At 49.0% G+C, this 18,447-nt stretch overlaps 1 protein-coding gene across 1 annotated transcript in view; it reads left to right on the top strand.

Moving 5' to 3' along the window:
• Positions 1-18,447, top strand: part of DNAI1 (dynein axonemal intermediate chain 1) — a 138,116-nt gene that overhangs the window by 105,811 nt on the left and 13,858 nt on the right. Inside the window, exon 19 of the mRNA XM_062600032.1 lies at positions 3,610-3,795. Coding sequence (XP_062456016.1) covers positions 3,610-3,795 — 186 coding nt within the window. The remainder of the gene's footprint in view (positions 1-3,609; positions 3,796-18,447) is intronic.

Below are 18,447 nucleotides of genomic sequence, written 5' to 3'. Positions count from 1 at the left end.
CTGTGAGCTGTAGGAGCCCAGGATGTCCTGACACGTTGTATGTCAGTGAGCATCTAATAACACTTATCCACCACATGATGAATACTAAGCAGATATCAGCCCCCATCAAAAATGCACCAGCTGCCTGACAGTGTCAGGGTGCCAGCTTCCATCCCGGGGCTGCTGGATGAATACATACCCTGAGAAGAAAAGTGGCACCTGCTCTCTGCAGAGAGAGCTTGGTTGTGTCCTTATGAGTGTCAGTGCAGGCAGCGCTGCCCTTCCACTCCAGTGCTGACTCGAGGCCTTGTCATGGGCCACCAAGGATGCTGCAGCTTCATGGCATGCTAATGCTCGAGGCACGCATGGAGTCAGGTGGCAGCTCTCAGTCATATACCTGGAGTGGGCTGGTGGCATTAGGCAGGGAAGGTGACTTCTCACAGTACATTCAACTAGAGGTAGCACAGGGCCACACGTTCTCTTGTTCCAAGTTTCTGAGGTCTATCACCAGGCTGCCCATGGCACTGGGCATCCCTGAGCAGGACTAGGACAGTGGTGCCAGGCTACAACTGCAGACAGCAGGAGAAAAGGAGCAAGCAGGGAGAGCAGCTCAGATGCTCAGCTTGTGAGACCTATGAGGCTGTCTTTGCCTATAAGCAGTCATCTGTAGGCTAGCAGGAGGAGGGCCACCTGGGCTGTGGAGTAGAGAAAAGCTGTGTGCCGCTGGTAAGTCTCTGAGATGGGAGATCTAGCTGAAGCCTGCTCTGTAATCCTCTCCCCCTACAACCTGAACCAGCAGAGCAACTCATGGGGCTAGGAGCCTCAAGGAGATGTGGGATTTCAATCGTCCATTCCTTGGGCAGAAAGCCCTGCCCCAAACCCCAGGCAGATCTTCAACTAGTACTGATCCTGTGCAACTCTGCTACTTTACAGCACCACGAAGCTGCCCCAAATGTTGTGGGAAGCCCTGTACCTGATTTAGGATTCTCCCAAAACACAATAACCAAAAAACAATAACAATGCTGATCTGACCACATTTCCCCCTCCCCTAAGAATGTCTGAAAGCCTCTAAGTCGAAACCTCTGAAGTCCTTCCTAACACTGGTGCCCACCCCTCCATCTGGAGCATCTGACAGCTGATATGAGGCTGATGTTTCCAGCTGAAAAACTGAAATAGCTTGTTCTTTTCCATGATTCCCTTGGCAGAGAAAAACAAGCCCATTTGTTTAGAAGCTCATAAAAGAGGAGCTTTATAGTGGAACATTCATAAACTTGTTTGCGCTTGACCTTCTCCGTATTGCTGATGGTCTCGAGTTCTTGTCCAGGCATTGTGCTTGTCTGGGCTGTCAGTGGCATTTTTGAAAAACAGCCTCACCCAGAGTAATTTGCATTGCTCGGCACTCCTAAACTGATTGTTCAGACAACGCCACCTTTGCTACGCTGCAGCCCTGGCTCTGGTGTAAAGATGCGGTGCACTGGCAGCCTTGTAAAACAGCAGTTGCTCCTGAAAAGAAACCTGGCTACTAATTCCATGTTGCCTTTTTTTCCCTAGATTAATTGATACTACTCAAGAAATGGGCATTTCCCAGGCCCTTAGGTTACTATGCATTGATCTTGTGTCACTGGGGAGAAGAATCATGCCCCTAAATTAAGGGACGTATATTCTGTGAAGCCAGGTAATTAAATCTTCAGTGAGCATGGGTCACTGAGCACTGGCACACTTAAAAGAGAGATTGTTCTGTTTCAGAGACAATAACATCTCAGGCACAATATGCAAGCTAAGCTGGCCACCTTTATTTATGCCTAGAGGTAGGAAATGGAGAATGCCTTGGCTGGAGAGTGGGACCTCGAGTTTCAGGAGTAGAATCACAACTGGTATTTTGAATGGATCAGACTGAAATCTATGCTTCCACCTATGCTTTTGGCAACTGGGGAAGGGAAAGGTTCTCCAGACTCAGCTGTGGCTGAGGCTTTGAATTCTAGTCTTGAATTATAAGTTGTTATGGATGTCTGTCCCCTTCCCAACCTCTCCCCTGTCTTGAAGTCTCTTATTTTGCTTCAGTCTGAAGGCATTTTTCCTCATCTTGCTTTTTGTATCTGTAAAGCTTTTGCGTGGTTCCCCAGCCCAGACCAAGGATATCACAAACTGCTGGACATTGAGTCCTACAGCGATACGCCAGCATGTGAGACCGCCTGGGACATGTGCACCTGCAGACTGCCCAGCTCTCCGTTATGCGCAGCTTCAGATAAAATCCACCAATTCATTGGTGTGTGATAAGAAAATACATGTAGCCAGTTGTTACAAAACCTTCCATGCTCTTTGAAATACATTTTTATAGGGTGTCTGCTTTAAACTGCCGTCTAATTTAAACTAATTCCTAGATTCAAATTGTGAGCATGGCACAGTGTTTAAATAATATGTCTCATCTGGATCCGAAGCGCTGGTAAATAGGACACAGCTGGCAGGAGATATGCAACTAGTTTGGTCTTAATTTTCCCCATATTCCCAGTGTGCTTGTTAGCACAAAATGTTCCCTTTCTCATTTTTTTTTTCTGAAAACAAAGAGGGAAAAGAAACATAAGGCTGAAAGTCTCCATGGTGGATTCAAGGTGGGAGTCCAGGATGCCAGAGACTGCTCACTTCAGCACCAGAGAAGACAGGAACGTCATGTTTTATTAGCTTTTGCAAGCTGTAGCAATGATGACAGTTAAATGCAATTATTGGGGGGTAATGTTAAGTTAACACATTTACTTGGGTACCTACCGTTGTTCCCACTGGAGTCAGATGAAATGGGTGTTATCATGCAATGAGTGATGTGGCAGGTCTGGGTCACTACTGTTTTAGTGCCACAGGTCTACAGTCTGCTCTAGTGGAAATCCTCCTGGACAAGGCCTAGGGTCTGCCTCCCTCCATGCTTGCCGTTCCCGTTTAGCTAGCCTTTACCTGGCATTTTCGTCAATGCCTCGGGAGAAGGACATCTGTATAGGCACAGCATCCAAAGTGGCTGGACTGGAGTGGGCTGCCCATACCAAGCTGTTCTGTGCTGCACATTTCATTTCCCTGTGCTTCTCTTGCTTTACCCTGCTAGTGCACTCCTAGTCATATTGTCCGTGTTCCCATCCTTTCCTTTTTGATTGTCGATTTGACTCCTATATTATTATTAAAGCCCAAAATGTTGGAAAGCTCTGCAATAAAATGTAACTAGTATTTTTGACAGCGTTCCTAGCTTTGTGCATCAGTCCTTGTTAGACTGTGGTTTAACATCTAGTTGTATCATTATTTGCAATATGGGGAAGGGGGATTAAGGCTTCTAGGGTGAGCAGTGCTGGCTCTGAGCCCTTTCTGGTCCAGGTTGGCTTGGCCCCACAATACTCACACCCAGAGTGGGGGACAGGCGCTCACCCCATGAACCCCTGCAGGATGGGGAGAGTCCCTCAAAATGGCAGATATCTTCTGCCCAGTCCTTACTTAAAAAAGGACAAAGCCACTGACTGCAGATGGTAATCTTGTGCTGAGGCTGGCTTTCTACAGGACCTTTTCTTTCTGCGATTCCTCCAAGCATTGTTCTTCTGCTGAGAGCATGTTCTCGCCTGATTAATCCCCTTTGTGTTCTTTGCCTTTGTTTCTCAGGCGCATGTGTTTGATCTGAGTGTTAATAAGTATGAAGCTATATGCACCCAAGTAGTGGTGGCAAAGAAGAAAAACAAAATAACCCACGTCCAGTTTAACCCTGTCTACCCTGTTGTCATCATTGGAGATGACCGAGGCCATGTTACCTGCCTGAAGCTCTCTCCCAACCTGCGGAGGATGCCCAAGGTAAGGATGACCAGCATTTCTCTGGCTGAGGCACTTAATCACAGCAGGCCTTGTAGTGCCTCTTCACTGTCCCTTCTTCTGTACCATGAGGTTGGCAAAGCTCCCATCACTTGTAAGCCATTTAAGATTACCACAAGCATTTTAAGTAGGATGTCTGGGATGTCATATCCTGCTCTCTGTTCCCCTCCAAGTAGGAGGGCTCAGCTCCCTCCTAGGTGGGAGCAGGAAGTGGTGGGAAGGGGGTTTGCTCTTTGTGGGATAATTAAAAGTGAGAAGGCACTTTCTCACTGTGCTCCAGGCAAGCCCATAAGCTCTGCAGAGGTTCACATCTTTCCAAAGCTCACATCTTTTCTGAACTTGGATTTTATTTACAAAACTCCTTGAAATCAAGTAAAAGAGGTCCTAACCCCATCACAACTCCTACAGAGTCCATGCTGCATGTCCTCTTGTTCTCCTGGATCATCAGAATTTGTCCCTTGACCACTGTACATCACCCCTTCTGTAAATGAGCAAGTACTGTCTTCCATTAATGAGAAGACATGGGATCCTTGTCTCAAATGACAGGAATGAGATGCACAAGCCCTTTCCCCTTTTTCCACTTGGCCATAAGGGCCAGTCATGCAGGATGCTGACCTCCCCCGCCAGATTCCTTTTTTAGACTTTCTTTCTGGGCTTCAGCCAGCTATGAGCTGTAATGCTGTAAAAAGCAACCCCCTTTCTAAGCGCATATAATTCTCATATCCAGATGTTGCATTTAATGGAGCATTTTCTGTTTCTGGCTTTTTAGAATTGATCCAAGAAAGCAATCTCTCAGGATGATCGTATTTTATAAGTACATCCCCAAAGGCTTTATACACTCTGCTAACCCTCTGTATTAAGCGTAGTCTTTGGCTGGAAACTAATCACTCTGGTGTCAATCCAGAATGTTTTGACTGATTTTAAATAAGTTCCTTCAGCTGGACACTGCTGGAAATGAGAATCTACCCTGTGCTAAGAGAGTGTAGAAAACTCAGCAGCATGACAGTCCGTTTAGGGACGGGATGTGGGAGTAATGGAGGAGAATGTCTCATACATTTCAGGCCTTTTTTGTTTCCATCAAAACCAGTCTGAGACCGTCAGAGCTCTCGGGGCTCTCTGGCTCAGGTCAAGTTTCCTTGTTGATTTATGAGTCCTTCCTGGTCATGCATCAGCCACCATGTCTGTCACTGGCCCTGGTTTCACAAGGGTTCACCAGTGGAGACTGGTCACACACATGAGTGTGGCTGCTCTCCTGTACTCAGAAAGCAGCCAGCTGTGCAGTTAGCAGCACCCAACAATACTTCATGATGGCTCAGGAGGAATTTGAATGTCTCCTTACAATTCTAGCGACCGGCAGCAGCGCTATGTGCAGGTATGAATGTTGTTATCTCTTAAAATCCTATCCTTTTGCAAACTTTCTTCAGAATTGAATTGCATATTGTTGACAAGGCCATTTAAGCTGTTAGTTCAGGAACAGCACAATCACTGCTGACCTTAAACGAAAAGGTACCGTATCCCAGGCAATGTATAAATGGGATGGAAATGATGGACTCTGCTGCTCTAATGTTATTAAGCTATCTTCTACTTGCTTGGTTAGGTTTGAAGGGACATTGAACACTGAATTAAATGTTTCCTCCACATGCAGAGAAGGAGGAGGGATGTTTAGACATGGCTGCTGATGTGTGCAGATCCCCTAGCTAAAGCCAGCTTTTGTCTAAGAGTGATGAAAAATCTAAAAACAAGTGACATGCAGTGGCAATGGCAGAGTGGTGGAGGCAAATTGGGCCCAGCCAGCCCAGCTGCCTTTTTGTGCCATGAGTGGACAGGTGAGTGAAATCGCTGATCCCGTCCTATGTGGCTGATGCGGCACCTGCAGTGCCAAATGATGGTGTCAGGGACACTGTGGTGGGGAGATTAGCTGCTGTAAGAAGGTGTCTTAATAGAGGGCAATCAAGCCTGGGCAGAACAGGCAATGCCATCCACTGAAATACGGCTCTGTGTGTTTGGACCATGGCCGGTGTCATCCCATTCCCCTCCTCCCTGTGCCATGCCTGCTTTCATGTCCTTAGCAGCAACCTTCCCGGCCGTGACAGTGAGGGCATCATCTCACTGTGGGGATCCAGGTGTGCTTTCAGAGTACCATTCCCAGCTCCTTTGGAGGTCAAATCAGTGTGCTCTTTAAACCCTTGTGCTCTGCAGCAGTTTTCCTCTGTAAAATGGCTTAACTCCTCCATCTTGTCTGGCACTGCCTAGAGCCACAGTAACATGAGCAGAATATCCATAGGCTTTTTAAAACCACAGAGGGTCCAAAACAGTGCAGAGGAGCCCTGACATCTTGGCTATCTCCTTGGAGATAGAGAAGCCTGTTTGTATCTAGGTTGGTACCTGGGTACCACGATCTGGCCTCTCTGGTACTTGATCCCTGCAGAGGCTTTGGGAGAAACCTGTTTGAACGCCACGAGGCAAAGCTGTGGCCAGTGCTTCCAGAGGCCTTCTCTGCCTACCCTGATGTCTCTGCTGTCTGGTGATGTTTCTGGTGGCTCTTTTGGAAAGGGGAGGTTGCATTTTGCTGAGGATTTGGCATGCTGATGGGACACAGCAGCCAGGTGCCTCGTGTGGGTCTCATGTCCCTCTGTTCCCTGCCAGTGTCAAAGGGGTTGGCTGTGAATTTTCTCTGCCGGCTTCCCACGCAGCTGGGACAGCTGCTCTTGACAGGTATGACTAGCAGACTAATCACCCTGTTGAGAGAGAGCTCTTAATAGCCACATGTCACTCCAAACTCATTTTCTTCCCCTAAAAATAGATGTGGTGCTGTCTGCTCCATGTTCTGCAGATTCCTTGGCAGTATCTGGGATTCCCAGATAGGGCTCACTAGAGAGAGACTGAGCTAACTTTTCACTAGGATTTCAGCTATTCTGAATTTATTTTGGTCTGCCTATTAGTTAAAGCCGGTGCAGTGGATTAGTGGGAATGGGGAGAGTGAGTTCTCACCAGACCTTGGTTTATTCCTCTGTTTGTGTCCTTGAGAGATAGCAGGGGAGTTTCAGCAGCTCTTAAAATAATTCACAGGGTTGACCTGCAGTTTAATTAATTCATGCTTGTAAAACACTTTGGGATCTTTCAGAAGTATTAGTTAATACTTTAAGTTTTGCAGTCAGTAGCGTTGGCGCAGCTCAATTTTTGAGCATTTGGCAGAACAATAAGCCCAGGGGGAACCTTTTTGAAAGCACTCAGGTTGCGTTTCAGAAGTGGCTTTCACCAGGACAGATAGTAAGAACTTCAAAAATAGCCTAGGGTCCCAACAACTCCTCATGAATTTTGGCTTCCTAATTCATTCACATGGCACATACAAAAAGGTGCCCTTGATGAGCACCCAAATCTTCAGAGGCAGCTGGAGACAGGGACTCTGCCATCTATTAGGCACATCTGTTTGCAGGGAGCATTTAGAGATGCCTCTGCTTTTGCCAGGCATCGGGCATCCTTGCTCTGCACTGCTGTGCCAAGCCATGCCCTGGGGCCAGATGCAGCATGCTTTAAAACCCCGGCTCTGCACTGGTGCTACACTACACTGCCTTGCGAGTGAGGCCTGCCTGTTGCCTCCTGGACTGTGCAGAGCTGATGGGGTGAATCTGAAGTCCCACAGCAGAGGATTTGCCATCTAAGCATCACTAGCTCTGTCCTGCTTCGAAACTGCTGCCCATCTCCCCCAGCACATAGCCTCCACTCAAGCAGCAGGTATTTTCCCCTGTGGGGAGCACTGGTGAAACTGGTGAAACTTCTCTTTGGAGCTCAGAACTTCAGTAGAAATGCTTGCATTATTTTTAGATGAAGCAGTAAGAACAAGTGGCTCTCTGCTGTCATGCCAGCCACTTTGGGACTCCACATTCTCCTTAAATAGTGTTGGGCAGGAATTGTTTAACTAATAAAATACTGTTCTTAATTTGTGATGACCTTGGTGATTGAGTTCACCTGAGAGAAGCATTGCTGTAAGAAGAATGAGCTTCGGGCAGAGCTGTTTAATTAGTAAACCTTTCTGGCTTCTTTTCATATGGGGGTTGTAGGAAATTAAAGCTTTTTGTCATCGTAGTCGGAAGAATGTAGTTGCTCATTGGCTTTGGTTTGTTTTTTAAAAACTGCTAGAATAGCCTACCACAAGCTCTGTCAATACCAAAGACAAACAGGAGAGAATCAAAATAATTAAAGAGTTTTTAGAAATGTAACAGTTGGGAGGGCACAGCAGAGTGGAAGACAAAAAGAAAGCAGGTCAGAGAAAGGTTATAATGAAGCATTTGTTGAGGCTAAGAAAAATTCCTCAGCCTGTACCCAGGCTCATGGCCAGGGAGGTAGCTGGCTTCTTGGTATGATAATTATCTTGGAGGGTCTCTGTTCCTTCCACTGACTTCTTTGTATGCAAGTCACTTCTTTCTTTATCCCTCAGGGACAATCAAGTTACTTCCCAGAAAGTAAATCTTTAGTGACAGGATCTAGCTGTGGCTCAGGCTCCTTGTAGCTAGGCGTTAGAGTTTGGGAGGGATCAGTCAGGATTCAAGGGGGCTGAGAGTGGGAGGATGCTGAGGTTTTCAGGAGGTGAAGATGGGAAGGGTGTTTGGGGAGGATTGATGGAAGTGTGCGAAGATTTAGGGAGACATTAGGAGAGGGTCTGCAGTCTGTTCTCCAGTTTATCCCGCTAGCACTGCTGTCTTTGCAATTTCCTGGGCTCAAGGATGCCCCCTTCTCGTGAGCCCCAGCAGAGCCCATAGCACACTGTGCTTTCTGGATGAGGGACTATGTTTTTGTCCCTGTGTCTACCCTGTCTCAGGGGAGATGCAGCTCAGGTCCAGAGCTGGCACTGAGCTAGGACAGTGTGAACACAGGTTCTGGTGTGATCAGCTTGCTGTACTCTTGGTCCTGGACCTCACTGCCTTGTAGCCGTGTATTGCCATGATTTAGAGTGACAGGGAGAAACCAGGAAGAGTTAAGGACCATGAGTTTCTGTTCTTCATGTTTTCCTGTAGACGTGTCGGATGAACTGACCAGCAGTGAGAGGGGGGCCTAATCTCTATCCCTTCTGTCCTGTGAGGTGCAGTCTGTTCTCACATGGGACTGTCTGTATTTGCAGGAGGAAGCAATAGATTAAATAGGTTCTACAAGGTCATATCAGTCCTGGACTGGCAACTGGTTTAGCACTGGGCAAAGTACATTTTGTCTTCAAACTTTTCATTTTAACAGCTCTCAAGAAATATTGTGCTCTCTGAGAAAGAAAAAAAAATGCTCATCTCTGCTTTCTGGACCACCCAAAACCTTGCTCCTCTCGTGATGTTATTCCTAATCTCTCTATTTTCATGCAAACTGCTCCTCTGTAGTTGAGATTCACACAGTCGCTTCTGTGTAGCTTGAGCGACGGCTGAGTTTCTTTTCATCTCTTCAGAGCGGGCTAATTGTGCGGTGACCCAAATGCACAGAGCACAAGCAGTGCTGGAGGAATTCAGCCTCGAGTGCTGCTGTGCATCACGTGCCTCGCGTTCATCGGGGTTGCTGCCTCCAGGCGTGTCTTGGCCGTCTGATAAGGAGGCACATGCAAGCAGGCTTGGGCCTTGTAAAAACTGACCCCCAGCTTCACAGCTTTGCTTCCTCTGAGATTTGCAAATGCTTTTTGATTTCCTCTCAATCAGTCCCGTTATTTAGGCTATTTGCATGTCACTGCTCCCTGTACTATTATGAGAACAGTCAAGCACTATGGAGTGGATCTGTGACTCACGAAACCCTGCTTCTGCCCTTTGACAGCTTTTGGGTGTCACCTGTGTAGGCCATTTAAGGGCAGATGTTTTAAGCAGTCAAATACTCTACCTCACTGATTGAAATGAGAGAGTGTGTGCCAGTTCGCTTTAACTCTGGAGTTTGCTCCCTCAAAACCTTCATCTTCTGGTGGCTCACCTGAGTGATATGGGAACACTACCCCAGGTCTTTGGGTGTCCTGCAGGCTGTGGGGAGCTCGGGTGCTGTGGCCATGAGATGCATGTGCACCATCCTAGCATGCTGCTTCCCTGGGAAAGGGACAAGACTCCCCGCAAGTCCATGTCTTGGCTTGGAGTTAGGATCATATGAACTCTTGGTGATTAGCTAAATTCAGCACTCAGCTATTTGGATTTATATTTGGGTCTGGACAGAACGGTCTCTGGGTATCAGACGCCACATCTGGAGAGCAGCAACCTGCACCGTGGTGAGAGGAGTTGGTGAAATGTGCTTGCTCAGTGGCCTTACTGGGTACTTTCCACACTTGTCCTTGCTTGATTTGGGCCTTGACACACAGAGAAGAGATTCTGGCTCCTTCTTAGCAGAAGTGCTGGGTCTGTGAGCACATGCATTCTGTCTCCTCTCCCAGGGTTGAGCATGCAGGTCAAGCTCAAGACCCAAATTCTTTCAGCTAGAACAAGCTATGAACCTGCAGACCTCAGGAGAAAGCTCCTTTAGGGTGTCCTCATCGCAATAGGTGATGCTTTCCACTCGGCCAACAGAGACAGTGTTCAGCTTATTAAAGTAGCATCTGGTCCATCTTGTGCCTTCGGGGTCCTGGATATTTGTTTTCTGTGGTCTTCACCCTCTGCTGGTATCTCATGCCATAACCTTCCAGCCAGGCTAGGGGAACACAAATTGTTGCTTCAGAGAGGAAGGGAATAATTTGATCTCCTCATTTATGGTGATTAGGACACTGGTTGTGAGCAGTAAGAAAGACTGAGATCAGAGAGTTGAGGAGAAAGATGAACTGGGAGGATAGTTATGCCCCAGCACTGACTCCTTGGTCTGGGAAGGAAACTCAGCGACAGGGATTTTTTAGAGAAGGTTAGAGGCACATCTGTAGAGACAGGCTTAGGCTGTGCTGAGCCTGCCTTGGAGCAGGAAGGTCCTGAGGTGGTTGCTGTGACAGTCCCCACTGTCTCTGCATGCTGGTCCTAGCACACACTGAAGCCAGCAAGAGGCAATACCACTTGTGTACAACTTGTCAGTGCAAGAGCAACATTACTGTGACCTGCAGCCATTTTGCTAGGCAGATCTGTGACGCATAACTATAAATCAACATCTACTGAAGGGAATATTGATATTCACTGACAAAATAGACTCTCCTCCCCCTTCTGCCCTGCTCCTTCCCCTCAGTCCCTTACTGCCCTGCCACTGCACTGGGAACCCCACTGCCAGGTAGAGCTTCACAGCCCCCCAAGACTACTCCTTCCTCCATTATCCCAGATCAGGATATTTCAGAACCTGAAGACTTTGGATATTTGTCTGGAGATCCTGGATATATCCACTGTGCACAGAGGAGTGGCTCTACAGCACACATCCAAATATCTGAGTGTCACATCACAGGTATGAAGAATTCTGGATCTGGACAAAGATGTGGCAACCTTAGACGCCAATGCTGTTTAGAGAGCTAACACAAACCAGCCATCAGTTGATCTAAAGGGCATGAATCTTCTCGTAGGAGACCAGTTTTCTTTGTTTCCAGTGAAATTATTTCTGATTTGCATCAGAGTATGTAAAAGGAGAAAAGAGTCCTATGTATCTGCAGAGTTTAGCTGGACCTCAAGGTCAGAGAACGGGGGGGGAAGGAGGGTCTTCTTTCTCTATTCCTGGTCATGTGTCTCCAATCTTGTTTTTTCTGTGTAGTGTGCCTTTCACTGACCTCTCTCTTTGGCAGTTGGTAGAGAGACAACATCAGCGTATTTGCAGGCTATTTTAAGCTGAAGTCAATTCTCAGTGGTCAGGATGAAGTGTATTTAGTTTGTGAAATGGAAACACTGGCAATTTGAACAAGAAAAGGTCCCGTTTAAGGAGAACTCAATAGTACCTCTGAATTATTTCTCAAGTGCAAGGCTCATCCTGTGAGACGCTGAGTGCTGTCTGTGGGGTACAGAATTCCATAGCCTGGGTCTGACTTCGACTTACTTGTTTCCTCTTTGAAGATCTGTGTAATAAAAGGGTTTCCCAAGTTGGAAAGTGAAGGAAGACTCTTCCACATTGCAATGCTGGGGATTTGGAGAGAGGTTTGGGGGAAAAGCTTGGGGGATTTGTTTTAGTGATCAATGATAGTCAAGTCACTGAGCTAAACATCCCTTTTCTGAACTAAATCTAGAGTGTTTCCCTCAAATTTGCAGTTCTCTGAGTATTCAAAGGTAACTGGGATCTGAATTTGGCCCTACAGAGTCATTTTGGTGAGGCCTTATTTTACTCCTTCCTTTGTATTTCTCCGTGCTGGTATGGTTATGTTGATATAAGAGGTGCTTTGTGGGAAGGCTTTGCATCCTCTTCCTCATGTACAGGTTGTGTGTACTTCAGCACCCACCATCTTGGGGCTGTGTGGAGCCCAGGCTCCCACGTGATCCCAGGGCCCTAGTAGGTTGGGCTTTGCTCCTCCGCCGCCTCGGCCGTCGCTCGCTGCCTTGGGAAATGCCTCGCATGTGAGACTAAGGAGCTCTGCTTCGCATCCACAGAGGACTTTCTGTGGGCTAGCTCTGAACACCTGTGTCCTTGAACTCCGCCTGAATGTGTCCTTTCAGCTTGCACAGCTCCTTCTGAAAACTGAAGTCTCTGCTTTCTCCAGAGCCTTGGCAGGAAGCTACTTGGCAGCAGAGAAGTGGGCACAGCGTAGCGTTATGGCAGGAAAGGCACTGCCCTGCCTCACAGTCTGCCTGGCTCGCCTGTCCTCCCTGTTTCTTTATCGTCGCCGTTCTCTGTGGATTCATTTCTATGCGCATGGCTTAAATCCTCTCCAGAAAAATGAAGGCGCCTTAGAAATCCCTTCTCTTTGCACAAAGAATAGCCACAGTACAAAGGCAGAGCCAGCATGCATCAAACTGAGCCCCGTGGGAGCGGGCTGCTTTCAAAGCCTGCCCTCCGCAGAGCCAGGGAGGCAGACTTTCTGGGACACTCATTCTCCGAGTAATGTCTGAATCCCTTTATGCTGCACTGAGAGTAGGTTTTCCAGCCTGCAGCCTCTTCTGCAGAGGCTATTCAGTGTTCAGCCCCCTGCCATAACTGATCAGGGCTCCTTGCTCACAGAGGTAACGTGGATGCTTATCCTGCAGGTCATCTGAGGATGAGCCGCTCTTTTGGCAGAGATCCCTGAACAGCTATGAGGAGTGCAGCTATTACTGAGAGCTGGCTCTGCCCCAGGGGTGTGGAGGAGGAAAGCTTGTTAGCTGGGCCCCTGAGCCACAGGTGCATTTGAAGGGCAAAGTGATGCTTTTCATGACGACGCAGTGTAAAGCAGTGGCTGGAGCCTGGGGATGCAGCCCTGGTCCTGGCGCTGGCCTCTGAGTTTCCTTGGAGGAGATGCAGCTCTTCTCAACACTTGACAGCTGTGTTGGTGAAGTGGGATCTCCCATCTCCCTGGGAGCCGCTGTGGTTGAGCAAGAGGTGTCCATTATCACCATTGACCTGCTCCCCTACGGCCTCTCTTCTCTGTACTTCACATCAGCTGATCTGCTGAGCGCTCTGGGCACATGTCTGTCACATTCATACTTCAGTCCACTAGCTGGACCAAGGAGGCTCCGTGGAGGGGAGGAGGAGAGGAGCCGAAGTTCTGGGTATGCTGGTACCCCTGGCCCTTTGAGGCCCAGTGCCTGGCAGGGTCTTCTGCCTCCCTGCGGTTGTCCATCATGGGACCGTTGGATGTCACAGGTTATCAAGCCCAAAATTTCAGGTCAGAGCCAGAACTGGGGAACTGGGGAAAATTAGAAAGTGAAATGGGGCACCGAGAGATCCTTTGCTTTCAGCCTGCAGGTGCAGCACTGGTGTGCATGCTGTTGTGACTCCAGCTGTATTGGCCCTGTGTGATCCCTTGGTGCAGTATGTCCTGGCAAACAGGGTGAGAAGGGGAGGATGAGAGTGCGGGTCCTGGCATGGGGCAGAGGGAAGAGGTAGCAGTAGTATGGGCAGATGGACAAGAGGGCTGTAGAGCTGGATCTGCGGGGAAGCAAAGAAAAGCAGGCACCCATGGGTGTCCAAGACAACAAAGCATGGAAAATCCGGGGACACAGGTGAGCAGCTCTCTCTCAGCTCTGCACCTCCACAGGGAAGAATTTGGCCTCCATTTGTGCTGGTCATGCAACTTAGGTGGAAGAATGTAACTAATTCCCTCCAGCCCCTGGCTGTGCGGTGTCCTGGGCACCTTTCCCTGAGGATTCACTCAACAGGGGTGCTTGTAAATCTTAATTTACAAGATCCTTCCCAGTCATGTTTTTGGTTTGCTTCAGTGACCGCAGCAACACCCCAGGCAAGTGCAGAGCTCAGAGAAGGTGGCTGTCCTGGGATTTTACTCGTCAAGCTCTTTGGCTTTTCCTTCCTTGTAACATTTGCATAACTTGTCCACAGGCATCACCTGGGTGCTCTGGGGCACTGCCTGTCGCTGCAGAGCCTGGTGGCACCTGCCGTGGTGGCAAAGGCAGCAAGTTAGACAGGACCCAGAGTGGGAGGGGATGGGCTACAAGAGCCAGAGGAACAGCTTGAGATTTGGCATATCCCTGTAGCTCCTCCTGAGCTCCTGCCAGAGCCTACACAGCCTTCCCCAAGCAGCTGGCCAGGGTTAGAAAGAACACAGAGGGCAGCTCCCTTCTGGGGGAGTGCGTCTCTCTTGCTGTAAAACACATCCCCAATACATATATGTAAAATGCCCTTCACATCCAGACGTGCCCTGCGTGTTTCCTGACAGCAGGCGCAGAGATTTACAGTCGTCCCTGCCCTTGGGCACCCTGATGAAGACGCTCACGCTGAGTTTATCCCCCAGCCCCTGCCTGGCCTCTCCCCCCAACACACTCATGCCATCTAGCAGCCTCCTCTGAAAGAAAAGAAAGGGAGACACCCGTGCTGACGGGCAGGCCAAATAAATGTTTCTTGCTCAAATTAATTTGATAGGCTCAATGGGGCATTGCTTAAATGAGAGAAGGGAAGGAATCGTAGATGAATAAAATGTCTCGCTGCTCACAGTGATGGAGCTGACGCAAAAGGATTATTTTTATCCCGTGAAGAAAAGGGAGGAAAAAAGAGTCCTCCGAAGCAGACGCGAAGAGAGGCTGCGTTACAGTCCTGCTGGCTTCGGGAGCTGCAGCAGCCTCTGCAATCAAAGCGCTTCAGCAGCTCCAAGCCTTTCCTGGAGGGAAACTGTTGCGCTCTCATTCACTGACTGTTTCCTTGGGATGAGATGCAAGGCTCCAGGCGCGCAGGGCAGCTTTGAGGCAAGCTTCCCGGGCTCTCCCCTCCTGTTCCCCAGCAGGGAGCTGCCCCCCCGTCCTGCTGCTGCTGGTCTGGGGTGAGTCTGAGCTCCTCGCTGCCCACAGGGTCCTGGTCAGTCCTTTCTGTTGTTATCCTCCGGACCGTGTCCCATGAGCATTATCCTTGCCACATGGTGCCCCATCAGTGCAGCCCTCCCACTGCCCATCCTAGCACCGAGCAGAGCACAAGGATCATTTCACGCGTCCAGCCTTGATGCACCCGTTCCTTGTGGCGGTACAGCGTGGGCTGTTTCACATAGCGCAGGAGTGCCAGATCCCAGCCAGACGGGTGTCCCTCCCACCCCAGGCCTTTTGGGGGAACGCTCCCTCCCCACCATCCGGTGTTTGTGCAGGGAGCTGTCCCTGCTCACCTGCAGTTATCTTGCATTTATTCCTTTTTGAATCACCTCCTCATTTTCCAAGCCACATCTACAGTCCATCAAGATCATTTCAAATTCCCATTCTGCCTTCCAGGACACCTGCAGCCTTCCCATCTGTCCCAGTGCCCAAGCGTTAACAGAAACACTGACTGAAATGAGTTCAGACCTCAGACCCTGTGCACTGCATACATCACATACCTCTGGGCTGACAGCTCTGGTTATGGCTCTCCAGCTGGGTCTTACGAGCTTATACTCATTTTATCTAGGCCTTTTGCCTCACTTGAAGATAAGTACATCAAGGCTGGCAGTGGCAAAGTCTTCCTAAAGTCAAGATAAATGACATCACTGGCTTCTTCCTTACCCACAAGGTCTAATACCTTGTTGCAGAAAGGAATCAGGTTGTTCAGCATGACTTTTTTGGTACAAATGGGGTAAGCTGGGATGCATCGCCTTGCAGTCACTTACAAACAGGCTGTTGATTTGTTCCACTCATTTTTGGCAGAATGAGGTTAAACCGAGAGGCTAGGATTTTCCTTTTTTAGGATAGTTACCACATTTGCCTTTTTCACCTTTCTGATCACTGTCATCCTCGGATATTCTCCAAGATCAGTGCTTAGGTTTAAGTCCATTAGGCTGAGCTGTTTTGAAGACAGCTGACTTACCAAGGGACTGGGGCTGTTATAGCCAGGACAGTCTAGTGCTGTAAGCTTGGGGTAAAGAGAACATCTTTTATTAGACAAACAAATACACCCACAAAGAAAAGTCTAGTGCATGTGCCCTAAAGCTTGTGTTTTATTTTCTAGATATATATTGATTAAGCTTGTAAAAGGCATTGGTTCTCCCCATCAGCCTGTGCTGCCTGAATACACTCTAACCGTGGCTTGCTCAGCGATAGCAGAGATCTCCCCACTTTGTTTCCGGTATCAACTGTGATATCTCAAGGATTGGGGACTGCAGGAAAGGGGAATGGATCCTCACTGAAGGATCCTATCAGGCTAGAAAAAAGCGCTCGAAAGCCCTCATTTTATTTGGCCTGAGCAAACCATAGAACATCCATAGGAGTGAAAGAAATTAATTATTTAGTGTCTTTCATGTCATTAAAAGAAAAAGAAAAAAAGGAAGAAGGGAGAGCTGGGTTTGCTGCACAGTTAGAGTTCATAAGAGCAGAGTCAGGGGGCAAAAGCCTGGTAGACTGGGTTTCAATTACAGCTGCTGGTTCAAGCAGAGAAGCTGCACTGTAAAAGCTCTGCAGCCCAAACAGCTCCTGCAGCCTGGCGGCTGGGAAGCCTGAGCTGCAGAAGGAAAGACAGGTCCAGCATGAGAAACCTCTGCTCATCTGCTGGCCCCTGCCCGGTCCTTCCCCCACAGCAGGGAGAGCCTGTGGGAGCTCCAGCCTGAAGTAAGTTTTCCCAGGATGGAAATCCTGGGGAGGCATTAGGGAGCAAAACCTCCCAGAGGGGCCTGTAGTCTCAGTGGCCAGGCTCTGGCTGCCTTTGGTGGGAGAAGCTGCAAGTCACATCCCGCTTCCCTGCACATGAAGGTTTGGTTCTTCGAGGTATTCGTGCTCATATCCAGGAAAGCACTGACATGCAGTGATTTCTCTGAGGCCAGTGCTGTAGAGCAAGTCTTCGGCAAACAGACAGATCTTCATTTTGAGTCCAGGTTAGCCTGAGGTGTAACTCCCCAAGGAGTCTGCCAAGAGTCCTGAAGAATCACGTTTACACAGTGGTGACCTCATGGAAAGGTTCACACATGCCAGCTGGGGACTTGCGCATGGCTGGAAGTATTATAGAGATGAAAGAGGAGGCAGAAGCACTTGGGAAGGCAGGAGAGGCCAAGAGCATGCACCAGCACACTGGCTCCTGGGCAGAGCTGAGGGCTGGAGGGTCAGATGTTATAGGACCATGTGGGGAGAAAAAGCAGCAAGACAAGCATGAGACCACCATTACCTACTTGGCTACCTGCAGAGGAAGAAAGGGAGAGGACTTACATGAGAAAAGGGCTTGGCAGTCCCCTTAATTGCTTCAGCCCTTGGTTCCCTCATCTCTGAACTAGCTGTAACAGTTGTCTTAGGCTGAGCAGACGTTTCCCAGGAGCAGAGCAACTGGCTTCTACGCTCCATCCCTGCTCCCTGCCCAGGTTAGATTCGCTGGCTGGGGTTTGTCAGAGGCGGCGCAGTCCTGTGCCCCCGGCCCTGGGCTCCCCGTGGGCTTTGCAGTGGCCGCGTTTGCCTTGTGGGTGAAGCTGCTCACTATAAATTGTCCCTGCTCTGCCCTGAGAGCGAATAAGCCTCGAGTCAGCAAACGACTTGGGCAACCGCGGCTGAGAGGTGCTGTGGAAGTGCCAGACGTTTATATGATGTGGTTAAGGGAATTAGAGGAAACTTAAACACTGCAGCTGAGTGGTTTACTCTGCTTAGGAAAGAATTGTTTGTCTGTCAACATGAGGCCTCTTAAACATCATCACGCTCCCCGCGTGCTCATTGCTCGCTTCTTAGGCTTTCAGCCTTGCTTTGCAAGCGGGGTTTGAGTCGCTCTTGTGATAGACACCATGCCCTGGTGCTAGGCATTACTGACAACTGGAGAGAATAGTCCTGCCAGGGAAGGGCCCAGCATGGCCGTTCTTTCAAAAATAAGCACCCAATTGAAAATAAAAGCACTACATGCTTTTAGCACTACATGCTAAAAGCATGGCTTCAGCTAAAGGGAGCTGCAGCTGGCAGGTCTCAAAAGCAAACCGCAGGCCGGGCTCCCAGTCCTCTGGAGCCGGGTCTGGAGAGGTTCAGCAGGGTATGTTCGCCACCAGCTCCTGTCGATAGTTTTGTCAGTGCTCAGAGGGGCAAGGAGCTGTCTGCAGACACATCCGCAGATGATGTGAGCGTTGGTGCAGGGGGATAAGATAGTGCTGGGGACAAGGCAGTCTCAGAGGCCAGCCCACATCCCTCGGTGCTGTGGTTTTGTTTAGCAGCGTGCATCGGAGCGCAGCCAGAG

Source organism: Rhea pennata, chromosome Z (genome assembly GCF_028389875.1).
Source record: "Rhea pennata isolate bPtePen1 chromosome Z, bPtePen1.pri, whole genome shotgun sequence".
In the NCBI taxonomy this organism is placed as follows: Eukaryota; Metazoa; Chordata; class Aves; order Rheiformes; family Rheidae; genus Rhea; species Rhea pennata.
This window is presented reverse-complemented; position numbering and strand designations above follow the sequence as displayed.